The 25,369-nt window shown below is 41.2% G+C and overlaps 1 protein-coding gene across 2 annotated transcripts in view; it reads right to left on the reverse strand.

The window, feature by feature from the left end:
• Positions 1-25,369, reverse strand: part of NFXL1 (nuclear transcription factor, X-box binding like 1) — a 92,104-nt gene that overhangs the window by 24,364 nt on the left and 42,371 nt on the right. Inside the window, exons 16-17 of one of the 2 annotated variants that reach the window (XM_073001294.2) lie at positions 7,898-8,038; positions 5,261-5,435 (exon numbers count right to left, since the gene is read on the reverse strand). In XM_073001294.2, the coding sequence (XP_072857395.2) occupies positions 5,298-5,435; positions 7,898-8,038 (279 nt within the window). In that variant the 3' untranslated portion in view covers positions 5,261-5,297. Of the gene's footprint in view, positions 1-5,260; positions 5,436-7,897; positions 8,039-25,369 lie in introns of those variants that run through there. The other variant, XM_020789633.3, reaches the window with a different exon arrangement.

A 25,369-nucleotide genomic window follows, 5' to 3' on the forward strand; every position in this document is an offset into this window, starting at 1 on the left:
TCACTCCCACTTCCACTGTCTGAAAGTACAGTGGGGTCTTGACTTGAGAACTTAATCTGTATTGGAAGGCAGTTCTCAAGTCAAAAAGTTCTCAGGTCAAATCTGCATTTCCCATAGGAATGCATTGAGAACCATTTGATCCGTATCTGCTCTTTTCCGTCCATAGAAACTAAAGGGAAGCTGCTATTCTGCCTTCGACCACTAGAGGGGGATATTTTGTTTCTTTTTTTCTTAGGTCAAGAAAGGTTCAGGGAAGGCAGGGAAAATACAGTCCAGGCAGTACAGTACCAGGCAGTCCGAAGACTGTCTCCCAATCCACTCTCTAAACGCTGGGAGGAGTGAGGAAGCAGACAGGCACCCTTTTCACTGGCCAACAGTTAACTGAAAGTTCAAATTTTGCACTTTCCCTGCCTCCCACGTGGGTTTTTTCAGTTCTTAACTCAACTCTAAGTATGTAAGTCAAGTCAATATTTTCCTATGAGAGCGGTTCTTAAGTCAAAATGTTCTTAACTCGAGCCGTTCTTAAGTCAAGACCCCACTGTACATGCTTTCAGAGAGAGATAAGGACTTGCTTTTGTCTGAAAATCATTTTTTCCCCAGAAACCTGTAAAGGAACAAGAGCTATGATCGCAACTCTCAAGGAATCTTATCCGTGTATTTCCCTAATATTCATTTCCCCGCTACTCACACTGCAAACTGATATATGTTTATATTCTGATTTTACTTAATACGGCATTCTGTGACAAAGGTTCTTACAACTCAACTTCTTAAAATCATTAACATTTCTTTTTTTATTATTCATTTTCCATTAGGTAAGGGTAGATTATAGGGAAGGGGATTTGGATCAGGGTATTGGGGTAAATTAAAAAAAAATAAAGAATGTGATAGAGAACAGTATAGATCATTATTGCATTTGTCAATACATTTTCTTACTAAGCTTTCTTTTTTTCTAAATCTTTAAAATCTAAAATTATATCCTATATTTTCTTTCTCATAATTTTAACCCATTCATGTTCTCATTTCTCATCCAATTATACAAAGGTTCCCACTTCTTTCTAGCCTCAGCAATTTCTTTGTCTTTTAATACATCAGTTAAAATATCCATCTCTGCTGCTTCAAAAAAAATTCTATTAACTCCTGGGTTGTTGGAGTCTCCTCTTTTTTCCAGTCTTTGGCATACAAAATTCTTGCTGCTATAGTTACATGGATGATCAAATAGTTTTTTTTTCCTTTTTCTATCGAATCTGGTATTATATTCAACAAAAACAATTCAGGTTCATATGGAATTATAGAGGATAATATTTTTGTAGAAACTCATGGACTACTTTCCAAAAGCTCTTAGCTTCCCCACCACATACAATAAAAACGACCTTCTTTTAATTTGCATTTCCAACATTTGTTAGAGGTACTTTGATACATTTTTGATAATTTTTCAGGTGTCGTGTACTATGTATAGAACAGCTTATACATATTTTCTTTCTAATTAATTGCTTTTGTTAGCTTTATATTAACTTACAATATTTGTGACCATGACTTTAAGTTAACATTGTGGCCCACATTTTAGGCCCATTTTATCATACACCCTTTAACTATTTCATCTTGCGTTTTTAATTAAAGTAGATAATTATACAACATTTTAATCAGCTTTTCTTTTCCATTCAGAAATATCTTATCTAGTGGTGTCTGTTCCTTACAAAAGCCTACTGCTTTATCTCTTGTATATCTTAAATCTGTGTTTTTGTCCACAAATCAAGTATTGTACCTTGTTATTCTAGTTCTTCCCTTGATTTCATACTTAAGTCCTCTTTTAATAAATCTCTATAACTCAAGAGTTTCTTTCCATTAATATTGGTTGTGTAAATGCTTCCATTGGTGAGACCTCAATCATTAACACTTCCTATTGTAGTACAACCATAAAGAGTCATAATATAGTTTTGTATGATTCATGAATCTATTTTTTACAAAATTATGTTCCAAATATTTCCAAAGGCATTGACAGTTGGTGTTTCAGTTTTTCAAAGTTCAGACATAAGAGAGTGTCTGATGAAATAGACTTGTCCGTGAAAGTTCACATTAAAACATAACAGTCTTTAAGGTGCAACCAAATTTTTGCCTTTTTATTTGTTCTTTTATTTTTATTTTTTAAGCTATAATGCTTGCACAGACTAACATGGCTACCTCTTCTACAAATTCTAAAGAAACGTCTTGAGTTCTTTAGAGGAACGACTGGATGTAAGTTCCAAATTCAGTTTTTAAAGTATAGTTTTAAACCTATCACCATAATCTAACAATAAGCTGAATAAGGTAAACCCTATTCAAATGTTCTGAACAAAGTTAATTTTAAACATGAGAGAGGAGGAGAGTACTAGCTCCATCCCCTGTCTCCACAAGGAGAGGGAGTACAGTGGTGCCTCGCTAGACAATGATAATCTGTTCCACTGAAATTGCTGTTTAGCGAAATCATTGTCTGGCAAATGCATTTCCCTATTGGAATGCATTGAAACCTGTTTAATGCGTTCCAATGGGGAAGAATCGTCATTGTCTAGCAAAGATCGGCCATAGGAAAGCTGCTTTGTGAACCGCCAATCAGCTGTTTAAATCGCTGTCAAAATAGTTGTCTAGTGAAAATTGGTTTGCGAAGCAGGGACCAAACATTGTCCAGCGAAATTCCCCCATAGGAATCACTGCTTTGCAAATCGCTATAGCGATAGCAAAAAGTCAATGTCTAGTGAAAAAACTGTCATGCGGGGTAACTGTCTAGCGAGGCACCACTGTATGCAAAGAGGTACGCTGCAGTCTCTCTATGGCACTGGGTATCCTGAAAGAGTAAGGTTATCAATTGTATGGAGAAGTTCTGTGTATGGCAGACAGTCTCATCTTCAGACTGTTCTTCTCTTTGAACGGTAACAAAAGGTTTGAAATGATTTTCCTTCTCAAATTTGAAATGACTGGAAAAAAAAACAGTTCAAAAATAGGCCTCTTATAACAGAAAGTCAGATGGTGAACACCAATAAAACTGTAGCCAAAATGGAGCTGCCAAGAAATGAGAGGAAGGTATCAGCATGCTTGGTGTCTAAAAAGGCACATTTAAAACAGAGAAGACATCTAAATTCTTAAGAATGAAAATATATTAAAGAAAATTATTTTCTTAGCCTCTAAACATATTAAGAACCCACATAGAAAAATGTGTAATTCTCATCCAGCCAAGCCAGTCTTGTGGAACTTTGAATCTATGGAAGGAAATCCATGATGACTCATTGGTACCTCATATGTGCAGTGTGCAGAGTGTAGAGCAGACCTGGGCAAAGTGCGGCCCACGGACCACATACGGCCCGCAAGCCGCTCCTGTCCGGCCTGCGGACAGTTTTGAACATCAAAACCATTTATATCTTTTTGTCTAAAGTTGATCAGTTGCTTATCTTTAACATACCACAAAAAAACTCTTTAGTATTTGTGAAGATTAACAAGTTTAAAATAAAAACAATCAACATCATGGTTAAGTAAAGTTGGTTCGGCCCCCGAACACAGTTCAGATTTTTCATGTGCCCCCCCCTATAGAAATTAATTGCCCACCCCTGGTGCAGAGTTGAATGCTTAAGTGTTTATCTCCCTATATTTACAATTATTTCAGATGTTTACTTTTTCCTTGCAACTGTAAACAACCTATTTTTCAGGACTTAAAGTTATAAGGGTCTGATGCACAAAAGAAAAATTGCAGTAGGAAATTCTACTGTCCCTGCACTTTATTTAAATCTAAGGGCTTGTAACTCAGAATCTAGCAGGCTGCCATTATCTTGCAAACTCTGGAGGAATAAAAGTTTGTAACATAAAGCATATGATTCATCCAGGTCCTTGAAAACCAGAGTTTTGGAAAATTAGAAAGTGAGAATAATGTAGCTACAGACAGTGCAAGTCAAAATACCTGCATTCTTTGTTTGTGCTTTGTTATTTGTAAAATGAGTTCAACTGTCAAGAACACTATGGTAACAGTGACCTTGCTCAGCTGGAAGCTGGCTAATTGCTTTCCCATTTAGTAAATTATTGTTCAAGCTTCATTTCTAGAAGAACTTTCATTTTCATACTTTTTCTAAACCCTCATAATTATTTTACCACCTTATACACACAAAATTTCACATCTTGACAAAGAGCAAATTTTCCCCTAAATAAGGAGTGTTGAACATGCACATAATGTACTGGCTGTCTGATAGAAAACCATGTGTACCACCTCACAGGAAAGGTGGTATACAAACTGGACAAAAAATAAAAAAAAAAGACCAAAAAAAAAAAAAACCTCGGAAACTACAACTTATAAAAGCCAGAAGAAAATGGCATTGCCTACTTGTGCATATCATGGACCAAAGTACTCCTCTTAGGAGGCAAGAACAAACTGCAACATTTCGCTGCAAATCCCATTTTGTTTTTTTAATTCACTACTTGAATTAGTCTGCATCAAATTCCTAAAAAATAATTAGAATACAAGCCGACACAAGATAAAGACTAAGCAAGGAATGTTTAATGCCACCAAATGCCAATACAGTATTAAAAAGGTTAAAACAAACAAAGTTGTTATGCAATTTTAACTATGGCATTTGAGAACAAAGCAAGCACTCCTTTATTGCTTTCCAACTACAAAGTGCTAAGCAAACATTACTTTCATGGTGCCACTGTTCACTGAATGCAAAATCTCCATTTTAAGAGGTATTATGTTTTTAGTTTCTCTACCATTACAAGCCATGAATTACAGTGTAAACACATGTTCTTCAACAATACAGTATTATCTTCTCATTTTGAGATGTGTAGCAACTTCTGAATAATAAATAATTTTCAGGGCAGTGATCTGTTCTCAAATCAGCTACACTATCAGCTAGTTCAATCAACTACTTCAATGTAATTCTATTATTTTCTTCCTGTCTCTCTCTCTCTCACACACACACACCATAGTTTTGGACAATCTTTAAAGGTTAAATATCTTTATTTGTGTCTACTGTAACTAGGTTTAAAATTATTTTAATGGGGAATTTACTTAGCAAATTCTAGCCTACTTTGTTAGACTGTCTAGGAAACAAGTGCCTTTTCCATGAGTGACTAGCATTTAAAAAAATCTCATTAGGGAATGACAATTATTTAGAGACACATATACATAAAAGAAGCAAAACTGCTGTTGGCTTTCATGCTTAAAACAGGGTTGCCAAAATTCTGTCCAATTTCCCACCCGCCTTCCTAGCTTTAGCTTGAACTGCTGTTGATTGCTAATTTTGAGTTTCAAGTGTTTATTTGGCTGAAAACAAAATTCTGATTTAGGTAAATATGAAAAAGAAAACCAAATTGTCGTAATACTGATTTCGCCTCCTTCGCAACAACAATTCTTCGGGAGGCTGACTGAGGTGCTGGCACTGTATTCGCCTGAGCAAGGACACTTCCAAAGCTGATAGCACCTGAGCAAGAAAAATGTACTTATGATGCTCTTTACAACAGACATCTCAGCTATCAAGACTCTTGCCCATGCTTATTTGTCCCTCACAATACATTAGAAGCATCCTACAGTTCCCATGGGATTGGGAAGAGGATGCAACAGCAGAGAGTGGGCACTGTCTTCCCACAGCACAGCCAGTAGCAGCCATCCTTCCAGCTGACTTGTTGTAACCAGCATCACAAGAATCAGTACTAAAGGTATTAACATCATAACCACTGCAAGGGTTGCTGAGCAAGAACCATCTTCTGGGATTTAGACTTTGGTTGAAACAGTGAACTACTGATGATCCATGAGACAATCCTTTGGCCAGGATGAGGATGTCACAAAGGTCATCTTTTACCTGAATGAGTCAGCAGAAGACTTGTATACTAACCCAAGGGAATTCTAGACAGCTCACAGATAGCTCTCTCCTACTTTCTTCCCCCCCTGCTCCTAATGGAGCAGGTCTTCTCCATGGTGGGTGAACATAACTAACACCCCATCACTTCTGCCTGGACCTCCATTTGATGGAGCAGTACACTATCTCCTATTGCTGGAAATCCCCAAAATAATCAGCAGCAGCCACGACTGATCTTCTGAAGAAACACTGCTGAGAGATTGCTTGCTGCTTCCCACCAGCTCCTGTGCTTTTCCTGGGCACTTATGCCTCCTCCTGCATAATTCTTTGATTTACCAGCACATCGCTGCTGCTTTTGCTGCACTCACGTACGTATGCCATGATTAAACTGAAGGGCAACAAGGTTAACGGTGCCTGCTATCTTTTGCACCTGCCTGCCAGTCTGTCCAGCCAAATGTCAGCTTCTTTAGCTGCCTGCCTCATGCCCTGCTCTTTGGTTTGTTGCCACTGTCATTTGTGCCTTATATGCCAGGCCAAAACAACTTTTAAAGAAAAATGATTATTAAAATTGAATGAGGAAAATCAGAAAGATGCCTGCCACCTACTGTGTCTCTGTTCCAGCCTGTCTCCCACTTGCCAGTTTCTCTGCCCACATTCCTGTTTGATCGCTTCCAGTCTGGCACAGTTCTCAGAGAAGACCTTTTGCTTCTTCTGTAGGTATCACCCTCCCAAAAATTTAGAATTTGAATCATGTTGTCTAAAGCAGCCATTCTCAACAGGGGCCTGAAACATCTGAAGAGAGCCCCAGACTAAAAACTATTCTCCACACACCACCCTTATAAGGTTCATTGTGTGATTTATACAATCCTGATTTGGCCTATACAGTGGGGTCTTGACTTGAGAACTTAATCCGTATTGGAAGGCAGTTCTCAAGTCAAAAAGTTCTCAGGTCAAATCTGCATTTCCAATAAGAATGCATTGAAAACCATTTGATCCGTATCTGCTCTTTTCCGTCCAGAGAAACTAATGGGAAGCTGCTATTCCTCCTTCAACCACTAGAGGGGGATATTTTGTTTCTTTTTTTTCTTAGGTCAAGAAAGGTTCAGGGAATGCAGGGAAAATACAGTCCAGGCAGTACAGTGGACCCTTGACTTACAGAATTAATCCGTATTGGAACGGTGGCTGCAGGTCAAAAAGTCTGTAGGTCAAGTCTCCATTGAGCTACAGTGCACTGAAAACCGATCAATCCCGTAACAGGCCGTTTTTGTTCCATTTTGGTTTTTTTCTGGTCTGTAAGTCAAATCTCAGTCTGCAAGTCAAATGTAAATCTTTACAGAGAAGTCTGTAACACAAAAAGTCTGTAAGTCAAGCCGTCTGTAAGTCAAGGGTCCACTGTCCGTTTTTCAAAAAAAGGTTGAGAATGGCTGCTCTAAAGCCTGTAAGATGTGACGACCCTTCTGGATGAGACTGAGAGGGATTCTAGTTCACCCTTCTGTTCTAACTCTAACAGTGGTGAGACAAAATCCAATGAGAAATCACGCAGCAGGTCATGAGTGAAACAGCACCGCACATCTCATGTTTCTTAGCAAGTGGCTTCTGTTGGTCCTCCATACTTCAGCTGTATTTTGCAGAGACTAAGATCAGAAGTGATTCAGCTGTAGTATCAAATATGTCTTTCCTCTATTTTAGAACATGCACAGAATATCCTAAAAGTTCCCCTCTAGTATTTTGCAAAAAGTGTTTTTATCCTAAAAGCAGAAAGATTTCTGCTCATGTTTCATTTTAGAAAGGTATTCTTTCAACATGTGTTTTGCAGTTTCTTCAACAGTTTGATCAACAGTAAAGTTTTCTTGCACACTACATATTGCCTAATGGAGAATGATCTTTCCTATACAGCATGGAAAGGGGCAGTAACAAGTGGGTGAAGCATCCCTTATAATCCTCTATTCTTTCTCACAGATGTTTGCAATTTAATGGAAAAAGTCATATTTATTTGAACAATTCATTTTAAAAATATTTTTTTCTAATTTTATCATGTTTTTGAGAACAAGATGTTTTTACTCAACTGTACAAATACTTACACTTACCTTTTGAATGTCACCATTGCTAGCTGTTTCAGTAACTGTATGACATTCTTTCATGCAAGTATGGTTCTGACAATCAAGCAGCCTTCCACAAACTCTTTTACAGGAGTACGGTGCTGCAGCATGACATGGCAAGGGACTCACCTGAAAGATTTAAAAAGCTGCTTTGAGACCAATGCAGATAATTTCTAACACTTTACCTTCCATAAAATAAGAACTTAAAACATTTTACTTAATCTTTACTTTCTTAACTGTAAATATGCTCTATATGAAAACTACAGTAGTACCTTGGTTTACGAATGCCTCGGTCAATGTAATTTTTGGTTTACAAACGAAAATCCATTGAAAATAATGTCACGGTTTTTGTGTTTTTTTCTAGTTTTTTTTTTTTCAGTTTGCAAAGAAAGTTTCCCCAGAATGCATTGTGCCTGGAGGTCTATAGTGCTGCCCCCATTCCTATGGCAATCCAGTTTATGATATTTTTTGCTTTACGTAACATCCCGTAGAATGCATTAAATTTGCAAACTGAGGTACTACTATATAGCAATTTTGTTTTTAATAAGTTACTGAAACATAATGATAAACTGGACAAGCTACCTTAAAGCACATTCTATGTGTTTCCCCTAAGTTAGGAGATGAAGTACAGTTGTACCTACCAGGACACATGATCAGGAAATGCACAGAACATGACATTTAAGCAATAATTACAGTGACTGGACTCCCCAAAGATTTTCTAAAGTGAGACAGATAACATTTCTGAAGAAGCAATGCATGAGAGACTATGATGATACAGCAGGTATGAAATTTGTTATCTGATTTAAAAAAATTAAATATGTAGTTGGTAATCTACTCGTCTCTGCTGATGTACAATGTAGAAGAAGCTGGTGCAGCCCCAGAGGGTTTTCAGAAAATTAAAATAGTCCACTGAGAACTGGTGGTGCTCACCCCTGCTTTAGCTCTACAGTGAACTAGAAGAAGAGCATTCTTTAGGACACATCTGGAGCACTGGAGCAGACAGCAGCTGTGGGTCTACAGCCCCTAACACTCCAGGAGCATTTGAAACCTTCTACCTACATGTCTTTATCTAACGTATTTACACCGTCTGGATGTTAATAAATACATGCAAAGGGTAAATATTTCAATACAAATTTAATTCTGTGGACAGTGGATAAGAAAATATTAAAGAATTATTAAATTGAGCTTCTTTAATAATGTTGAGGAGTCTAGGGACAGGCAAATCAAGCCAAGAAAATAACTCTCACTCTCCTGCTTAAAAATTCATTGTAATTAGACAACTGTCTTACTAAAACCTTGCAGTATTTAATTCACATACTACAGTAGTCACAATCTGCTTTCTAGGTGCAGACCCTTTCAATAGAAGCAGAAATAGCAAAAACGTAAGCAATTTGGCTATGTTAGAATTTCTGCTGTGAGTATCTAGCATTAGATCCATGAAAAACATCATGTAATGAATGCTTTGAAGTTCCAAAATCTTCTACTTAACTACAACTCTTTAAAAAAACTTAGCAAAAGTAAACAATTTCACAAACCCATAACATCTTGGTAACTTAAGCAATGACAATAAGAAGGGAAACAGATGAACAGACCGAAAATCACTTCCAAAAAATTTAAAGTATGAGGGAAGAGTAACCATGCTGTCTACAGAAATATGGCAGACAAAAACAATACAATCAAATAATACACTCTCCAATTTAAAAGGCTGTTTCTCTCATTCAAGAGAAAGGCTGACTTGCAATTAATTGTGACAATGAATCTGCCACTAGAAAGTGAACAATAATAAAACTCTTGGGACAAGTTTTAAAAAGAAGCGGAACAGAGGTGAATATATTGCAGCAAACAAATGACACTACTCTGAATACACAGATATCTAATTTCAGGAGCTAATCAGGATCTAGCCTGGTTAGTACATGGATGGAAAACAAAAAGCAAATGTCACATTATGCCCCTGTAGACACCCTAGAGTTGCTGCCAGTCAGAGCTGACTATACCGGGTTAAATGGATCAGTGATTTGTCTCAGAATGAGGCCACTTCTTATGTTCTTAAAATATGAAAAGGGCAATTTTACACTCTAAAATTTTGATTTGCCAAGAAACACAACCTACATTTTGGTTTTACAAGAAATGTGAATCACTAAGTGAATGACTATTTCAAGAATGAAGCTTTCCCCTCAATAGCAGGGTATAAGAACAACACAGGAAACAGCACATAAATCTTTGTGGACTAAGGCCCACTTCTTTAAAGGTGCACACAAAAAACCTCTGATGAAGTGGCCAAATACAGCAGACCCCTGCACTTCTGATTTAACTGGTTCTCAATGTTGAATCCTACTTTTCCATTAGGATCAATATTGAAATGAACACTTGCTTCCCTGACAATGCTCAAGCCTCAATTCCAGTCTCCTCTTCATTCCTCCTCCACCCTCTGCCACCTGGCTTGCTCTTTAGGACCTCCTCTGTTGTCCTCTGTCCTCTCCCATTCATTCGCCAGTGTCTTGCTTGCTTCAGCTGGCCTGCTCAGCTGCCCTTTTCCAGATTGCTCCCTCTCTCCCACTCTGTTACTGTACTTTGGTCCTATTAATTCTACTGTTTCACTGCCTAGCATCAGCATGCTACTCACAGAGGCTGTACAAAACTGAGTTCTGGATGTTAGCGAGAGGCACTGGGTAGCACTGGAGTGGTTGCAAAAGTAGGAGTCATAAAGCAAGCCACCCTCAAATTAGGGGTCTATTTCAAAACCTCAGCATTTTATTGTCCTGAGGCATAACTTGTAGTCTGGACAAGAAGCTACCATTAGGACAGAATATGGTCTCCTATATGCAAAGGTATCAGACAAGGGTGAATTTTATCCTGTCATATGTTTAATCTTTACACGGAACATATCATACAGAAGACTGGACTAAACTCAGATGGAGTGAAAATCAGTGGAAGAAACATTTTCGAGATCACTCATTCATAGGATCGCCATAATCTGGTAGTGACACAAGCTCTTTTTTATTTTTGCTGCAATAAATTAACAGTTACTTTCTGAAAATTATTAGGATGTAGTTATCAAGTTCAACAGTGTGAACTTTAAAAAAGTCATAGTTTACAAGTGGGACACAAAATGGCTGAGGATGTGAGAATCACAAAAATGGGTTAGTGTTTGACAGAACACTGCTAATTACACGGAATGAACAATGTGCAATTTCCCCCAAGAAAAGCGACTTCACCTAATGATGTAAAACATGTAATGTGCATCTTGTTGCATATTTTCTTGCAAATTTCCTGCCAGCTAAGAGAAGCTCCCAAACCAAATATCAGCATGATATACATTTTATAAGACCAGTGCTTTTGGCAGCAGCCACACACACTGGCTACAAAAACATACCAGAGACGGCATACAGGAACATGAAGTCAGAAATTTAAATTGAAACATCACTCAGAATAACTCTGAAACCAAAGAACAAAAGCCTGGCGCTCTGTAAGCAGCAGCAGGTTAACAAGGATAATCCCATCATAATGAGAAAGCAGCATCAAAATTGACTTCTACTGAAAAACAACCTGACGTTGATATTTGTGTGCCAGCCAATCAGTTCTGAAGATATGGAAATAATGGCATTTCAGGCAGATAGTCCAAAATAAGCTTTAAAGGGGCTAAATTAAGCAAACTGGACGAAATGCTATTGAACTGTACATCTAAAAAGACACAAGAATCTTTTGCTACTTGTAACCTATGAATGCAGCCAACACCAAGATTCCCTCGTCTGTACAAAAACAAAAAGGCAATGTAAAAAGTAGAGAACAAGGAAAATAAGGCCAAGGAGATGAAAATAATGATGCCTGTGCAGAAAAGATAGAAATTGATTTTTTTAATCAAGAGTGGGCAATTACCGGAGGTCTGGGTTCTCTATACACCCACTCCTGGACTTTCTAGGGCAGGACTTATCACCCCCAGCCTGATTTTTTTTAACATTAATTGGGAGGTGGTTTTATTGAAAAAAAACTCTTTGCAGATTCTACTGGCCAAAAGTTTAGGTCACCAGGCTCCCCTCAAAATATAACAAGATATTTTGGACTACAACTCCAGTGAAACCCAGCAAGAATAAATAACGGCCAGGACCTATGAAAGCCATCGTGCAAGTGTGGGCAAATTTAGCAGGCCCAAGGGTGAACTTTCTGCCCCTGGGATCTTATGAGGACCATACAAACCACTAAAAAGTGCAGGACTGGGTGGGTAATTGAAATGAAAACAACAGAAATACCACTTTCAGTTTTGGGGGAAAAAAAGTAATCTATTGTTGTATTAAACACAACAGAAGCCTGGAGTTGTGAACTATTTATTTATTTATTTAATTTATATGCCGCCCACTCTACCCAGAGGTCTTTAAACTATGTATCATAACTGGGTATTTAAACTGGGTATCATAACTGGGTATTTAAACTATGTATCATAACTGGTGAGTAAAAACTTACCTTTCTTTTCTTTTGGAGGGGGGCTAGGAAACCAGTTTTTCAGGGGGCTTTGATTTGCCAAATTCACTTTGGGGATTGCATGTCCATGTGGCTCATTTTGTCAACTCCTGCTTTAGATAAAAACATTCTGAAAGTACTTGGTTGCCTATGCCCATAGGGCAACAAAGGTTCAATTGACCAAAATACTATGCAATGGAATGTAACCACTGAGTATCATCCCCAGAAGATTCCAGGGGCAGTAGTGCAGTCAAGCCTCTGCTTATGACCTGAGTTTGATCCCAATGGGTTAAGGTAAAGGTAAAGGTTCCCCTTGACAATTTTTGTCCAGTCGTGTTCAACTCTAGGGGACGGTGTTCATCCCCGTTTCCAAGCCATAGAGCCACAGAGCCAGCACTTCTCTGAAGACAATCTTCCGTGGTCACATGGCCAGTGCAACTTAAACACGGAATGCTGTTACCTTCCCATTGAGGTGGTCCCTATTTATCTACTCGCATTTGCATGCTTTCAAACCGCTAGGTTGGCGGGAGCTGGGAAAAGCGACGGGTGCTCACTCCGTCACGTGGATTCGATCTTACAGCTGCAGATCTATAGACCTTACAGCACAGAGGCTTCTGCTGTTTAACCCGCAGCGCCACCACATCCCTATGAGTTAAGGTAGTTGGCTCAATGTTGATTCAGCCTTCCATCATTCTGAGGCTAATAAATTGAGTCGCTAGGGGTGGGGTGGGGTAAAGTGTTATTTGCATAATTATGTTGTAAACCACGCAGAGAGTGCTCTAGCACTATGGGATAGTATACAGTTCAGTCCGGAAATAATTGGACACTGACACAATTTTCATAATTCTGGCTCTGTACGCCACCACAATGGATTTGAACTGAAGCAACCCAGATGCAACTGAAGTGTAGACTTTGATCTTTAATTCAAGAAACTGCATAAAAATATTGTATGAAATGTTTAGGAATTGCAACCATTTTCATACACAGTCCCCTTATTTCAGGGGCTCAAATGTAATTGGACAAATTAACATATTCATAAATAAAATATTCATTCTGAATACTCTGTGAAGGTAATGATCGCTTGAAGTCTAGAACTGACTCAGTTTCCTCCTTTGTGATGCTTTGTCAGGCCTTTACTGCAGCTGTCTTCAGTTGTTTGTTTCTGCCTTAAGTTTTATCTTCAGCAAGTGAAATGCATCCTTGACTGAGTTGTTATCAGGTGATTGCCTCGGGCCACTACAGAATATTAACTCCTGCGTTGCTTCTGAAGCATGCTTTGGGTCACTGTCCATCTGTAAACTGAAGCACCATTCAATCAACTTCAGTGAATTTGGCAAATCTGAGCAGCCAATATATCCCTATACACTTCAGAATTCATCCGGCTGCTTCTCTATCTTCTGTCACATCATCAATAAACACTAGTGACCCAGTGCCATTGGAAGCCATGTATGCCCATGCCATAACACTGCCTACACTGTTTTGCAGATAATATAGTATACTACTTCGAATTATGTGCCACTCCAAGTCTTCTCCATACTTTTTTCTTCCCATCATTGTGGTACAGGTTGATCTTAGTTTCATCTATCCAAAGAATGCTGTTTCAAACTGGACTCACTTTTGTTACATACAGCACTGATGTTACCTGTCTGTCATGGGTTTGGAGGGAAAGTTCCATCCTATGGGGAGTGGAAGGCGGGACATCAGGAGGAGGGGCTGTACTGTATATATATGTGAAGCCTGTGTGGTGAAGGAGACGCTGGGATGTGACGAAGCAGCAGCTGGGAAGAAGAAGCTGGTGTGGGAGTCTGTGTGTCAGACAGGGTACTACTGTGTGTCAGAGTACCAACCTGATAGGTTCAGGTGTCTGTTGGTTAGCCAGAACTGATAGGTTCAGGGTCTGTGCTTCAAGTTAAGGGTTCTGTGTGAACCAAACTGTATGCATGTATGAATGAGACTAAGCCACGTTACTATATCCTATTCACCTGATCATTTTATTTTCCCTGTGTGTTGTTTTAAATAAACCTTATTCTTTTATTGGTTAAAAATCCATCCCTGGTCTGTGTGACTTCTTATAGGGAATGGTTGGTGGCAGCTTAGTTAACGTGTGGCAGATCCCAGTAGGTCTGGGTTTGTCACATTGATTGGTGTCCAGCGGGTGGGATACGACTGGTCCAGTTGTCCAGTGGTCCAGCAAAGCCTTGGCACGTGTGCCCAGAGCAAGGGGGGTCTAGTCAGGGACAATCTGAGAGCACGTAGGTAATCTTCTAGGTGTACCTCACGGGGGGGTGCACTAGTAGAAGAACGTGTAACCTCAGATTGGGGACTAGATTAGGGTGCTCTGAGGCAGCCTGTTTTGGCGGGAAAAAGCTGAGGCAAAACTGTATAGTAACAGTGATTTAGCCTGCCTGCTGAGAGGCCCAGCAGAGGGGGGTAGACTCTAGCTCGCAACTGTTGCAAGTAGTGCTGAAGGACAGCAGCAATCTATAGGGAAAGCTGGTTCTGAGGCAAAAGAAAAAAAAAAGTGGTCGTTTTATTTTGAGGCTTGACTTTTTAAAGCAGCCTGTTCTGGGGGGGGGGGATTATGCCCTTGACTCGAAGCCAAATGGCAGAAATGGGTGAAGTGAAAGACCCCCAGGTAGACCAAGGTTCTGAGGATGAATTTGGCTCAGTGCAGGGTGACAGCACAGGAGAGCAGAACCCAGAACTCAGAAAATTGCTCCTAGCCCAACAGCATGAACTGAGGGTGAGGGAAATGGAGGAAAGATTAGAGAGAGAAAGAATGGAGGAAAGAGAGAAACAAAGGCAATTTGAAATAGAGAGAATGGAAAGAGCAGAAAGATTGGAGAGAGAGAAAATGGCGTTTGAATTAAGAAAATTGGAAATGATGAACCAGAACAATAATAACAATAGGGATTCTGAGGGAGGCCAATTGTCTAAGGCTGACCTGAAGAAATTCCCTGTGTACCACAAGGGAGATTGTCCTGAGGTGTTCTTTTCCTTAGTGGAAAGAGCGTTTGTGGACTTCTCAGTGAGGGAAACTGAGAAGATGACCATCATGCGATCTTTAATCAGTGGTAGCCTGGCTGAGGTTTATTCAGAGATGCCACAGGAACTGATGAGAGATTTTGCAGAGTTTAAAAAACTGGTGTTTGCAAGACATGGGATAAATGCGGAACAGCTGAGGCAAAGATTCAGGTCCCTCACAAAGAAACCAGAGCAGACTTTTACCCAAGTGGGGGCTCAATTGGTGAGGCTGCTAGAGAAATGGCTATCTCAGGAGGGGACAGAGACCTTTCAGCAGCTCAAAGACTTGATAGCGCTGGAACAGTTCTATTCAGTCCTGCATGGGGAACTGAAATTCCAGGTGAGGGAAAGGAAACCAAAATCTGTGGCAGAAGCAGCCGAGATCGCAGATTTTATTTACCAGATAAGAAAGCCCTTAGGTGAGGAGAAATCTGTAGGAAAACCCAAAGAAACCTACAGCAAGTACTCTCAGGGACCAGGGAAAAGCCAGCAAGGGGGAGGGGCCCATGGTGAAGGGAAGCCCTCAGACATGAAACCAAGACCTCAGATTTTGGAGGGAAAACCAAAACAAGATGAGAAAGACGCAAAATATAGCAGAAAATGTTATTTCTGTCAGGGAAAGGGCCATCTAATCTCAGAGTGTGAGAAATTAAAGCAGCTAAAAGGAGTTGTGCCTCAGGATTTGAGTGGAACCAAGCCAAAAGCTGTGTTCTGTGTCCAGAAAGAGCAAAGCTCCTTGTCACTGAGGGAGCCTGTTGCCATGGCGACTCAATCTGGAACAGTGACATCTGCTGATCAGGCTGAGGAAAATGGTCCTCTTGTAGAGGTCAGGCGCTGCCTACTGGTGAGAACAGATTCTCAGTTGTTTGAGACAGCAGGGGTGGACGTAGGAATACTTGGCCATCAGTATCGGGGGCTGCGGGACACTTGTTCTCAGGTGACCCTGTGCCATCCAGATATTATTCCTAGGGAGTATGTAATCCCAAATGAGAGCATGAAGGTGGCAGGGATTGAGGGGCAGGTGATCTCACTGCCAGTAGCGGAGGTACCTGTGAACTTTCAAGGCTGGAGGGGAGTTTGGCGGCTAGCGATTTCATCGACTCTGCCAGCAGCCGTGCTCGTGGGAAATGACCTGGCTGAACATGTGAAACGGGTGCTAGTGATTACACGTTCACAAGCCACCACGGGGACAGTTCAAGGGGGTAATGATGAGCCAGAGACGGAAGCAGAGGGGAGTTCAGAAGCTGTGGTGGAAACCTTAACCACAGACAGCAGATTTGGACAAGAGCAAAAGGCAGACGCCACTCTCCAAAAGTGTTTTGAACAGGTGACTGACGCCCAGCTAACACCTGAAACCCCAGTGAGATTTCTGGAGAAAAAGGGGATTTTATATAGAGAGACCCTGAGGAATATCTCAAAAGGGGGAGATGGGATCAGAAGTCAGCTGGTGGTACCTGAAAAGTATCGCCCCATGATCTTACAAAGGGGGCACTCTGACATGTTTGCTGCACACTTAGGGGTGAACAAAACACAGCAGAGAATCACACAGAATTTTTACTGGCCTGACATAGGGAAGCAGATCAGGGAGTTCTGTAAACAATGTGATGTGTGTCAAAGGCAGGGGAATAGCCGCGACAGGACCAAAGCAAAGTTGTGCCCTTTGCCTGTGATTGACACTCCGTTCAAATGCATAGGGGTGGATATTGTGGGACCTTTGCCCAAGGCCACAAAGAGGGGGAACCGGTTCATTCTCACCATTGTGGACCATGCCACGAGGTACCCTGAAGCCATACCCTTAACTAACATTGAAACTAACACAGTGGCAGATGCCTTGGTGGGGTATATGTCCAGGATGGGATTTGCCTCAGAAATAATCACAGATTTGGGCGCATCGTTCACATCGAAGCTCATGAAACGGTTATGGCAAATCTGTGGAATTAAGCACAAGGAAACCACTGCCTATCATCCTGAAAGTAATGGGTTAACTGAGAAGTTCAATGGGACTCTAATGCGCATGATTAGGGCTTACTTGGCAGAGAATCCAAACAATTGGGACCAGAAGCTGCAATCCCTTTTGTTTGCTTATCGATCAGTGCCACAAGCCAGTACCGGGTTCAGTCCATTTGAACTTTTATTTGGGAGAAGGGTGAAAGGGCCCCTTGATTTAATCAAACAAAATTGGGAGCAGATCACCCAGGATGACCCACAAAACGTTGTGACATATAGAGACTCTTTAAGGAAGGACCTAAAGAGAAACCTAGAGCTAGCAGCAGAGACCCTGCAAGCTCAAAAGGTCAGAAAGAAAGCTGGGGATGACCAGGAAGCCGGGGAGAGGCACTTTAACCCAGGGGAGGAAGTGCTTTGGCCTAGGCTCTGCAAAGAGAACAAACTGCAGCTGGGTAGCCCAGAGAGAAAATACTTGGGTCACATGGTAGGGGGAGGAGTGATAAAACCCCTGGAGGCCAAAATAGAAGCTGTTCGTGATTGGCCCAGACCCAACACCAAGAAAAAAGTCAAATCATTTCTTGGGTTGGTGGGCTACTACAGAAAGTTCATCCCGAGGTTTAGCGAGATTGCGGCTCCGCTGACCGATCTGACGAGGAAGAAGGCTGATGACCGCATCCCGTGGACCAGCGACTGTGAGGAGGCGTTCCAGAGGTTGAAGCAGGCGCTCATCAACTATCCAGTGCTACGTGCTCCAGACTTCGACCGGGAGTTCATCATCTACACCGATGCGTCTAACAGCGGGGTAGGAGCAGTTCTGTGCCAGGAGGATGAGAATGGTGACCAGCATCCAGTGTCCTACCTGAGTAGGAAACTTCAACAAGGTGAGAGACATTTGGCAACCGTGGAGAAGGAGTGTTTGGCCATAGTCTACGCGATCCAGAAGGCCAAGCCTTACATCTGGGGAAGACATTTTGTTCTGTGCACTGACCATTCACCACTGCAATGGTTAAAGACAATGAAAACCCACAATAGCAAACTTATGAGGTGGGCTTTAAACCTACAGGACTATGACTTTGAAGTGAAGGTGGTCAGAGGGTCAGTGAACTGTGTTGCTGACGCCTTGTCAAGAAGACCTGAAGATTGAAGACGGCGAAAGAAACATGGACTATGTATATATATTGATGACAAAAAGTTAAATGTACCTGTTTTTTGCACTTGGTTTGTATGAATAAAGGTAAATTGATGTAATGTATATGGTAAATGTTTAAATGCCTAATTGATATGGTTAACTTAGAATGTAAGTATAAGTAAGTGTGATATGGTATGTATAACTGTTGTTGTGTGTTTTATCCAGGTTGTTTTTTGGGAAAAAGCACCTTAGCTTTCCCCCTACAAAACAACTTATAAAGAGGGGAGGTGTTACATACAGCACTGATGTTACCTGTCTGTCATGGGTTTGGAGGGAAAGTTCCATCCTATGGGGAGTGGAAGGCGGGACATCAGGAGGAGGGGCTGTACTGTATATATATGTGAAGCCTGTGTGGTGAAGGAGACGCTGGGATGTGACGAAGCAGCAGCTGGGAAGAAGAAGCTGGTGTGGGAGTCTGTGTGTCAGACAGGGTACTACTGTGTGTCAGAGTACCAACCTGATAGGTTCAGGTGTCTGTTGGTTAGCCAGAACTGATAGGTTCAGGGTCTGTGCTTCAAGTTAAGGGTTCTGTGTGAACCAAACTGTATGCATGTATGAATGAGACTAAGCCACGTTACTATATCCTATTCACCTGATCATTTTATTTTCCCTGTGTGTTGTTTTAAATAAACCTTATTCTTTTATTGGTTAAAAATCCATCCCTGGTCTGTGTGACTTCTTATAGGGAATGGTTGGTGGCAGCTTAGTTAACGTGTGGCAGATCCCAGTAGGTCTGGGTTTGTCACAACTTTTTACAATTTTTTTTGGCAAAGTCTAATCTGGCCCTCCTCTTCTTGAGGTTTATGAATAGTTTGCACCTTGTGGTGAACTCTATGTGTTTGCTCTCGTGAAATCTTCTCTTTATGGTAGACTTGGATAGTGATATGCCTAGCTTCTGGAGTATTCTTCACTACAAGGCGTGAAGGGCTTGTAGGATCCTACTAGAGAGGGGGATATTTGTATACAAATATGAATATCTCCCCACAGGTGCAGATAATGAGGGTCCAGCCTCCTGGGGACAGACCAACCCCTCACCTGTCCGCTGTGGGCTCCACAATCCCTTCCTATCACTCCAGAGGTCACGATGGATTAGCCACTCCTGGCAGAAGGCAGGATGATAAGCGTCTCTGCCAGGTCAAGGAGTGGCTAATCCATCGCGAGCTCCGGAGCAATGGGAGGAGATGGTCTGCAGAAGGATGAATGAAGGTAAGAGGATGATGAGAAATTAGGAGACTGCAAGGAATGCATTGCTATTATTGAGTCAAGAAAACTACTGAATACATTCTTAGCAAGAGAGTCAAGTAAGAAAGGAATTAAGAGCTGCAACCAAGAAGACAGGATCATACACCAGTAGAAAAATATTACAAAAGAACCAAGAAAGAAGATACTGAAATTTTAAAGTACTAAATATAGATACAAAAACATGCAGTGAGTAGGCTTTAATGACAATTTAGCTATAATTTATTAATCCTCAAATAGGAATTAACTGTGTAAACCTACCCTATGTTTGTATTCTAAAAAATGAAACCAGAATTCCCTGTATAAATCCAATACTGAAATAACTGAAATAAAGATGAGTCAACAAAGCCATTTCAAAAATACACAGTGAAAATTCTTGCTGAAGTCTGGAATGAAAATGAAAGGCTGCACGCTGTACCAATAGATATAAAGCACACTGGAAAAGCAAGCAGTCTGGGATTATCTGGTTAAAAAAAACACATATCTTTTTTCCTTGCAACATGAAGGTTTTTTTAAAGAAATAATTCTTCAAAGACCAAATTTAGAGAGTAAGTTTGCAATCATTAAACTACCATAGGCATGCATACACATTATGCTGCAGCTATAAAAATTTAATTTTTTCCCTTACAAAGTGAAGTTCAAACAAACCAGCATGACAGCCAAACACTATCTCTTGGAAGTGGTTATGATTGGTAATTTCACTACTGGCATATTTTGATAATTCAAATTGGTATATTTTCTCAGAGTTCCTAAAAACCTGAAAATCAGCATGCTTTAAATCAACTTCTTAGATGCTGCAGTTTTTTTAAATTTTAATTAAAAACTAATCTGAGCAACTTCCACAACATTACAATTTGGTCAGTGTCAAACACTTTAAAATACACTGGACAAAATTATCTTGCGTAGCTATGCAAATAGCACAACATCTGAACACAAATTGCTCCAGATTAGATATGGGGTATTCATATATGAATACAAACATCTCAGCACAGCTGCAGTTAACAAGGATGCGGTCCCTGGGGCCAGACCGCCCACTCACACGTCCACCGCCATCGCTCATCCTTCCAATCGCTTCCGAGCACCATTCTCTTCCCAGTCATCTATTCTCTCCTGGCAGAGGGAGGGAGGACGAGTCTCCTTGAAAGGCTGCTGAGTGGCCAGCCAAGTGGCACTCTGGAGTGATTGGAAGGAAGAGAGGGGCCACCGCCAGATGTGTGAGTGGACGGTCTGGCCCCAGAGGCCAGACCCTCGTAAACTCCAGCTGTGCAGGAATATTCGGATACAAATACAAATACCCCCATCTCTACTCCGGATTAAGAAATCATAGTAGACATTATGAGTCTTGTAACTCAGCATACAATATATAATGTCTATGGTGATTTCTTAATTGAAGATAATTCACCTCCAACAATTACAATGTTTATGTTAGGACAACATAACTAGCCAAGAGGATTTGAGCCATCGAATTAAAGTCTACTGTATAATTTACTGGCATGCATAAAATACTGTTGTTCAATTCAAGTTAAGACCAGCTCTGGCCGCAAAATTTTGCTTCGAGTTGCGACCAGTGCTTTGAGTTATGAACGGAAAACAAAAAGGTGGGGAATTGAACTGCTTTCAGTTCACCGTTGGTCAGCGAAGAGGCTGCTTCTCCATAGCTTTTTCGCCCCAGCGGTTAGTGTGGATTCAAGTGAGATACTTTGGACTGCCTGGTACTGTACCGCACTGCACTGTATTTATTTTTTGGCATTTTTGTGTTTTTTTAATTTTGCTTTTTGGATTTTTGCTTTTTGACTTTCTTTTTTAAAACAGAGAGACTGCCTATTCTGGGTGAGTACTGTAATGCTGGTTTTTGCTGCGCGGGTTTGGGCTGGGGGGGGTTATGTTTCTGTGCTTTGATGAGTCTTGCAGTGCACAGTTCTCGCATTTTTCATCCCTGCTAGAATGTGTTTTTTTAATTCTGTGGATCCTAGGGTTTGTGTATTATGACCTCTCTTTTGTTTTAAAAGATGTTTGGTTTAGAAATGGGATGTGGTGGTGCTGCGGGTTAAACTGCAGAAGCCTCTGTGCTGCAAGGTCAGAAGACCAGCAGTCACAAGATCGAATCCACGCAACGGAGTGAGCTCCCGTTGCTTGTCCCAACTCCTGTCAACCTAGCAGTTCGAAAGCATGTAAAAATGGAAGTAGATAAACTGGTACCACTATGGTGGGAAGGTAACGGCGTTCTGTGTCTAGTCGCGCTGGCCACACGACCACAAAAACTGTCTATGGACAAACGCTGGCTCTATGGCTTAGAAATGGGGATAAGCACTGCCCCCTAGAGTCGGATATGACTGGAGAAGGTGACCCAAAGGAGGGGACCTCTACCTCCCAATGATGACCATCTCACCAACCACCTGCCTGTCCTCCAGCCAGAAATCACCTCTACTCTACCTAAGGAGACCCCTGACGGAGATGTCACCGTGATGTCTTCCAGAACACACCAAAAGCTAAGTGATCTCTCTTTTGTTTTAAAAGTTGTTGGTTTAACATGTGTTGGTGTAACATGTGTGGGTTTAATATGTGTGGGTTTAACATGTGTTTTATACTCCAAAGTCTCATCCCCCCTTGTCTTCTCTCTCTCTATCCTCTCTTTTTGTGCTTAAAAGCACAAACCTTTGTCTGAGAAGTCTGTGTGCTCCAGTGATGACCTTCTTTCTTTCCTATTTTCCCCACTGTTCCCTCCCTCTCTTTTTCCTGCCCTTTTTTAAACCTAAGTCATCTTAAGTTTAAAAAAGAGAAGTCTCCCCCTAATGGTAGTGGACGGACTAAACACTTTTCCATTAGTTCCTATGGGAACAAATGCTTCAACTTGCGACCGGCACATTGAGATACGACCAAAAAATGGCCGGAACGGATTAATCATGTTTCAATGCATTCCTATGGGAAATGGTGCCGACTTATGACCATCTTCTGGAATGGATTAAGTTCGTAAGTCGAGGCACTTACTATAGGTAAGATTTCACTTAAGAACTTGTCCAAAGGACAACTGCAGCTTTGCCATTAGTGTCTTGTTCAGAATTTCACACTCATGCTATGAACTCACTTAGGAAGGAATAACTATGGCCACCTTAAATCAAAAGTGCTTGATATTTTTTCAGGAGCTGATACATAAAACAACAAAAAATACTGTTTTTTAAATAACTTAAACAGAACTGATACGTACAAATGCAAAGTTTCAAACTTTGTTCCATAAGCTTATCCCTGAACTGTTTAACTCAGTTTGAGAAATAGCACTACCCCTGAGTTCTGATGTGCAACAAGACAATGGTGTCTCCAATTAAAATAACCAGGACTGAATGCAATATTTTCTACATGTAAAGCACATCCTTCCACATGCGTTTGGAAGAATGGCATCATCTGACAATGCCTGCTAATCAGAGGTAGGTAAACGATGGCTCATAAGCTGATTGAGGCCCCCAGGCGCTCAAATGTGCTCCTCAGAACTTCTTAGAAGTCTTTGTTGTTTAGCCATAAAGTCGTGTCTGACTCTTATGCCTTATTCCCATACTACATTATAATATATCCGTGTGTATCTGCACATGTTGTTTAGTCGTGTCCGACTCTTCGTGACCCCATGGACCAGAGCATGCCAGGCCCTCCTGTCTTCTACTGCCTCCCGGAGTTGGGTCAAATTCATGTTGGTAGCTTCGATGACACTGTCCAAGCATCTCGTCCTCTGTCTTCTCCTCTTGCCTTCACGCATTCCCAACATCAGGGTCTTTTCAGGGAGTCTTCTCTTCTCATGAGATGGCCAAAGTAATGGAGCCTCAGCTTCAAGATCTGTCCTTCCAGTGAGCACTCAGAGTTGATTTCCTTTAGAATTGATAGGTTTGTTCTCCTTGCAGTCCAGGGGATTCTCAAGAGTCTCCTCCAGCACCACAATTCAAAAGCATCAATTCTTCGGCGGTCAGCCTTCTTTATGGTCCAACTCTCACTTCCATACATCACTACTGGAAAAACCACAGCTTTGACTATGTGGACCTTTGTTGGCAAGGTGATGTCTCTGCTTTTTAAGATGCTGTCTAGATTTGTCATCGCTTTCCTTCTAAGAAGCAGGTGTTTTTTAATTTCATGGCTCCTGTCACCATCTGCAGTGATCACGGAGCCCAAGAAAGTAAAATCTGTCACTGCCTCCATATCTTCCCCTTCTATTTCCCAGGAGCTGATAGGACCAGTGGCCATGATCCTGTGGCCACTGTTGGAGATATAGAGGGCTAAGACTTCTAAGCCAGAACAGAAACAAAAGGCTTAGAAGTCTTAGCCCCCTATATCTCCAACTTATTTTTTTTCCTTTTTAATTTAAAAAGGAAGTTGCCTTCTAGGAGGTGTGAGATGCAATTTTGCCATGCTTCATCCCCCCCAACACCAACGAGCTGCTATAACAACCCCTAAAAATGTATTTTTAAAAAATGGCATTAGAAAGCATAATAAGACTTTTTCAGTTAAAAAAATGCTGTTTTAAAATAAATATATTTGTGCTGTTGATGAGGACAAATAAAGCTCTCTGTGGTCCAGGTGTATGTGGACTCTAGAGGTTGCCTATCCCTGTGGAAGAGCCACAGTAATATGGCAATGCACTTCTCTGAATATGAACAGTATTCTCTTAACTTTTCCACTTTCTCTTTTTCAATACCAAGAAGTTTTAGAAGGAAAGTCCATATGTATGCTTTGCAAACAATTTGAGAAAAATGACCTACTACAAATTGTTACAAGAGAGAAGTGCTGAGAAGGGTGCTGATTTAGGAGTATTTGCCTGGTCTGTATCACATGCATTAGACCAGTGGTTCTTAACCTTTGTTACTTGGATGTTTTTGAACTGCAACTACCAGAAACCCCATCCAGCACAGTTGGTGGTGAAGGCTTCTGGGAGTTGCAGTCCAAAACTCCTGAGTAACCCAAGGTTAAGAACCAGTGCATTAGACCATGCTGAGATATACCTCAGTGCTTTAGAGCAGTGATCCCCAACCTTGGGCCTCCAGATGTTCTTGGACTACAACTCCCAGAAGCCTTCAGCACCACCTCTGCTAGCCAGGATTTCTGGGAGTTGAAGTCTAAGAACAACTGGAGGCCCAAGGTTGGGGACCACTACTTTAGAGTACAGATGTAAAGGTCATATTTTTGAAGGAGGGCTCAGAAGCATGAGCAGATACTAACACATTAATGTTACTGTATTTGCTGGCGTATAAGACTACTTTTTTGCCCTGAAAAACATGCCTCCAAGTGGGGGGGTCATTTTATACGCCGAGTGCACTTCAGTTGGGATAGACATAACTGCCCATAGTGGCCTTCTGATGCTCGCCCGGTGCCCATAGTAGCCTCCCGATGCCTGCCCACCTCATTCTACATACTGTCCAGTATCGCGCGGTATCCAGCGCGGCCACGGCAAGCATCAGCAGCAAGACAGGGGTGCCAGCCTTTTCGACGTGACCAGCCTGTTCTGCTCGGCAGGAAGCAGCAATGCTCCAGCCCACCCCTTGTCTCACACATGCGCACTTGCACACTAGTGCCGGTCACAGGGAGATGCAGGGGCGGGGCGGAGGCGCTGCAGTCATGCTGTGGCCGTA

The sequence above is a fragment of the Pogona vitticeps genome, chromosome 5 (genome assembly GCF_051106095.1).
Source record: "Pogona vitticeps strain Pit_001003342236 chromosome 5, PviZW2.1, whole genome shotgun sequence".
NCBI lineage: Eukaryota > Metazoa > Chordata > Lepidosauria > Squamata > Agamidae > Pogona > Pogona vitticeps.